Consider the following 5,496-nt stretch of genomic DNA (forward strand, 5'->3'; position numbering starts at 1 on the left):
ACACCTTTTCATGAACTTTTTTGCCATTTGGAAATCTTTTGTGAGGTGCTTATTTGTGTATTTGGTTGTTTTTATTTATTGTGATTATTGCCTTTTCTTTATTTCTAAGATTTTCTTATGTATTTCAGATATAATTTCCTTGTTGACTATAAGTATTCCAAATCTCCCTTACTAAAGTTTGGTTTTTAATTCTCTTAATGTTGGCTTTCATAAGCATAAATCGTTAATTTTATCAATTTTCTTCTTTATGGTATGTGTACTTTATATTTTGTTAAAGAAATCTTTATTTTAACCTAAGTCATGAAGATACTCTCTTATGTAATCTTCTAGAAGTGTTTAGGTCTTGTCTATGATCCAATTAGAATTGATCTGTTTGTATGATTTGAGATAGTAGTCAAGATTAATTTTGTCCATATGAACGTCAGTTGATTGATGCAGGACCAGTTCTTGAAATACTCTGTCTTCCTCTTATTGCAGTAAATATGGAATCTGGTGAAAAATATAATATATATATTTGTATATTAAATATTTATATAAAATATATTTCCATATTAAATATTTATATGTAACATTTATATAATTATATATTATATATATATATTTGTTTCTGCACATTCTTTTCTGTTTCATTGGTCTGTTCATCTGTCTTTGCTCCAATACCACATTGTTTTAATTACTGTATCTTTATAATAAATCCTAATATTTGATAGTGTAACTCCTCTATTAGGATTATGATTATTATTCCTCCTCTTTTCCCTTCTTTAAGAGTGTCTCAGATATTCTTTGTTCTTTACATTTTCCTATAACTTTTAGAATAAAGTTGCCAAATTACACAGAAAGACCTGCTAAGATTGGGATTGGGATTCATTATGATGCCAAAAACTTGGCCTCTGTGCACTGGAACCGAATCGAATCTCAGTGACAGAGTTTTGGGTGAAGTAGAAAAGAATAGCTTTATTGCTTTGCCAGGCAAAGGGGGACACAGTGGGCTCCTGCCCTCGAAAACTCTGTGTCCCAACCTAGGCAGGGTCACTGATAAGATCAGGGTGTGCGCAGGCCCCTTTATTCTGGTCTCTGGTAATTTCTTGATGAGCTTCTCTGGTTCCTTTAATCTGGCCACTGGTGCTCTTCTCTGGAATGAAGAATGCCGACATATTCCATTTGTTGGGGATTTTAGTTCTATAAAGAACACAAAAGATATTGTTCTTTATATCACTTGAGGCAGAATCAGGACCCTGCCCCAAAGCTGCACTGTTGTTTTTTGGCAGCTCCTCCCTTGTATCTGCATCCTCTCCCTTCCCTGATTAGCAACTGCTTGAATCTCCCCTTTGGAACTTAGGGAAGGCCATGGAGGCTGGAGTGTGTTCCCTACAAACAAGGAATGGGGGACACAGGAAGGCTTCTGTACCCAGGAGCGCCAAAGGGCCCTGCTTGGTTTCACTATGAAACTTTACTATATTTGTCGGAAGATTTTTAATCACAGTTTCAATTTCATTACTTGTGATTGGTCTGTTCATATTTTCTGTTTCTTCCTGGTTCAGTGTTGGAAAGTTATACTTTTCTAAGAATTTGTCCATTTCTTCCAGGTTGTCCATTTTATTGGTATATAGTTGCTTGTAATAGTCTCTTATGATGCTTTGTATTTCTACAGTGTCTGTTGTAACTTCTTTTTTTTCATTTCTAATTTTATTGATTTGAGTCCTCCACTTTTTTTTTTTTTTTTTTTTTTTGCAGTACGCGGGCCTCTCACTGTTGTGGCCTCTTCCGTTGCGGAGCACAGGCTCCGGACGCACAGGCCCAGTGACCATGGCTCATGGGCCCAGCCACTCCGCGGCATGTGGGATCCTCCCAGACCTGGGCATGAACCCATGTCCCCTGCATCAGCAGGCGGACCCTCAACCAGTGTGCCACCAGGGAAGCGCCTCTCCACTCTTTTTCTTGATGAATCTGGCTAAAGGTTTATCAATTTTGTTTATCTTCTCAAAGAACTGGCTTTTAGTTTTATTGATCTTTGCTGTTGATTTTTTTTGTTTGTTTCTATTTCATTTATTTCTGCTCTGATCTTTATGATTTCTTTCCTTCTACTAACTTTGGGTTTTGTTTGTTCTTCTTTCTCTAGTTCCTTTAGGTGTAAGTTTAGATTGTTTATCTGAGATTTGTGTTGTTTCTTGAGGTAAGATTGTATTGCTATAAATTTCCCTCTTAGAACTGCTTTTGCTGCATCCCATAGGTTTTGGGTCATTGTATTCTCATTGTCATTCGGTTCTAGGTATTTTTTGATTTCCTGTTTGATTTCTTCAGTGATCTCTTGGTTATTTAGTAGCGTATTGTTTAGCCTCCATGTGTTTGTGTTTTATACAGTTTTTTCTCTGTAATTTATTTCTAGTCTCCTAGCGTTGTGGTCAGAAAAGATGCTTGATACGATTTTAATTTTCTTAAATTTACCAAAGCTTGATTTGTGACCCAAGATGTGATCTGTTCTGCAGAATGTTCCATGTGCACTTGAGAAGAAAATATAATCTGCTGTTTTCGGGTGGAATGTCCTATAAATATTAATTAAAACTATCTGGTCTATTGTGTCATTTAAAGCTTGTGTTTCCTTATTTTCTGCTTGCATGATCTGTCCATTGGTGTAAGTGAGGTGTTAAAGTCCCCCACTATTATTATATTACTGTTGATTTCCTCTTTTATAGCTGTTAGCCTTATGTATTGAGGTGCTTCTCTGTTCGGTGCATATATATTTATAATTGTTATATTTTCTTCTTGGATTGATCCCTTGATCATTATGTAGTGTCCTTCCTTGTCTCTTGTAACATTCGTTATCTTAAAGTCTATTTTATCTGATATGAGTATTGCTACTCCAGCTTTCTTTTGATTTCCATTAGCATGGCATATCTTTTTCTATCCCCTCACTTTCAGTCTGTATCTGTCTCTAGGTCTGAACTGTGTCTCTTGTAGACAGCATACAGGTGGGTCTTCTTTTTGTATCCATTCAGCGAGCCTGTGCCTTTTGGTTGGAGCATTTAATCCATTCACATTTAAGGAATTATATGTATGCTCCTGTTACCATTTTCTTAATTGTTTTGGGTTTGTTTTTGTAGGTCCTTTTTTTCTCTTGTGTTTCCCACTTAGAGAAGTTCCTTTAACATTTGTTGTAGAGCTGGTTTGGTGGTGCTGAATTCTCTTAGCTTTTGCTTGTCTGTGAAGCTTTTGATTTCTCCATCAAATCCGAATGAGATCCTTGCTGGGTAGAGTATTCTTGGTTGTAGGTTCTTCCCTTTCATCACTTTAAATATATCGTGCCACTCCCTTCTGGCTTGCAGAGTTTCTGCTGAGAAATCAGCTATTAACCTTATGGGAGTTCCCTTGTATGTTATTTGTTGTTTTTCCCTTGTTGCTTTCAATAATTTTTCTTTGTCTTTAATTTTTGCCCATTTGATTACTATGTGTCTTGGCATGTTTCTCCTTGGGTTTATCCTGCCTTGGACTCTCTGCACTTCCTGGACTTGGGTGGCTATTTCCTTTCCCATGTTAGGGAAGTTTTCGACTATAATCTCTTCATATATTTTCTCGGGTTGTTTCTCTCTCTCTTCTCATTCTGGGACCCTAAAATGTGAATGTTGGTACATTTACTGTTGTCCCAGTGGTCTCTTAGGCTGTCTTCATTTCTTTTCATTCTTTTTTCTTTATTCTGTTCCACAGCAGTGATTTCCAGCATTCTGTCTTCCAGGTCACTTATCCATTCTTCTGCCTCAGTGATTCTGCTATTGATTCCTTCTAGTATATTTTTCATTTAGTTTATTGTATTGTTTTTCTCTGTTTGTTTGTTCTTTAATTCTTCTAGGTCTTTGTTAAACATTTCTTGCATCTTCTTGATCTTTGCCTCCATTCTTCTTCCGAGGTCCTGGATCATCTTCACTATCATTCTGAATTCTTTTTCTGGAAGGTTGCCTATCTCCACTTCCTTTAGTTGTTTTTCTGGGGTTTTATGTTGTTCCTTCATCTGGACATGGTCCTCTGCCTTTTCATTTTGTGCATCTTTCTGTGATTGTGGTTTTTGTTCCACAGGCTGCAGGATTGTAGTTCTTCTTGCCTCTGCTGTCTGCCCTTTGATGGATGAGGCTATCGAAACTTTACTGTCTTGATTTTCTATGAGTTGGCTTCTGTTTGGTTTTCATTCACTTGTTGTTGTCTCTTATTTTACCTGTTCACTGGTGATTTTTAAAAAAATATTTTATTGGAGTATAGTTGATTTACAGTGTTATGTTAGTTCCTGTGAATCAGTTATACATATACATATAGGCACTCTTTTTTAGATTCTTTTCCCATATAGGTCATTACAAAGTATTGAGTAGAGTTCCCTGTGCTATACAGTAGGTACTTATTAGTTATTCATTTTATTATATAGTAGCATGTATATGTCACATTCATTTGTGATTAAATGTTGGACATTGTATTTAATAATGCAGGAAATTGTATTTAACAGTCTCTAGATGATGATATCTTCCTGTAGAGAGGATTTCCTTTTGATTTTTGATTAACAGTTAAATTAGGTGCCAATTATGTTAATTTAAGACTGAGCTGATTCAAAGGTGGAATTTTTAAAATCTTTGTGAGAGTTGCCTTATTTACAGTTTGCCTACTCCTATCTCGCAGCCCTTCTAGGTCTTCTTAAAGCCCAGTCTTTTACAATGAGTCTACAGCACTGTTCTTTATGTTGTTTTTTTTTTTTCTTCTCACCATATGAGATTCTGAAAATTTTGTTTAGTTATTTGACTGCCAGTTAATCTACGTGCAAATTCCATAATGTTGTTTGAGGGTCTGTTTTCATGTTTTTGAGAACTGTTGTCTGTTTCCTGGGGTATACTTGGACTCCTTTTGTAAGCCTTGGTAAACTACTAGGATTCCTCTACCTTGACAGGTTATAAAATTCAATTTTTGTCTCCCAGCTCTATAAGACTTATAACAGCTCTGTTTAGCTTCTCTATTCCCGCCTGTGAATAGCAAATATGTCAATGGGAAAGGTCATGCTGAACATCTTCTCTAGGATCCTGGCTGTTTAAATCTTGGCTACCTTGGAAACTCTCCAATACCTTAAAAAAGATTAAAAGATAAATTTAATCTAGCATTTTCAGTTGCTTTTCTTGGATAGTTTGATAAAAGCGAATCTGCTGTTGCCAGAAGGATAACTTTTTGCTGTTGTGTTCTTCAATTATTTAGTGTAAAATAACGGTCCTTCATTTGGTATGATGTCAGAAAAGGAGAGTAAATGTTCTTTGCTCTCCCAAGTAATAAAATACACCACTTTTGAGCAATGAATAATCATATATGTCATGTGTATACATATATTTATTTGATGATGTTTATCTCTTTATAGGTTGCTTAGCCAAACCATGAAGGATCACCTAGTAAGAGTAGCGAACGAAGCTGAATTTATCCTGAGCAGGCAGCGAGCAGAGGATGTTCACAGACATGCAGAATTTGAGGTAGGTTAAA

The 5,496-nt window shown here is 36.0% G+C and overlaps 1 protein-coding gene across 4 annotated transcripts in view; it reads left to right on the forward strand.

The window, feature by feature from the left end:
• The window catches only part of LRBA (LPS responsive beige-like anchor protein), a 748,688-nt gene that overhangs the window by 274,508 nt on the left and 468,684 nt on the right, over positions 1 to 5,496 (forward strand). For all 4 annotated transcript variants that reach the window (XM_022599722.3, XM_022599721.3, XM_022599723.3 and 1 more), the window contains one exon: positions 5,378 to 5,486. In XM_022599722.3, the coding sequence (XP_022455430.1) occupies positions 5,378 to 5,486 (109 nt within the window). The remainder of the gene's footprint in view (positions 1 to 5,377; positions 5,487 to 5,496) is intronic.

The sequence above is a fragment of the Delphinapterus leucas genome, chromosome 5, assembly GCF_059928025.1.
Source record: "Delphinapterus leucas isolate spDelLeu-1000000601 "Yukka" chromosome 5, BTC_Dleu_Yukka2, whole genome shotgun sequence".
NCBI classification, from domain to species: domain Eukaryota; kingdom Metazoa; phylum Chordata; class Mammalia; order Artiodactyla; family Monodontidae; genus Delphinapterus; species Delphinapterus leucas.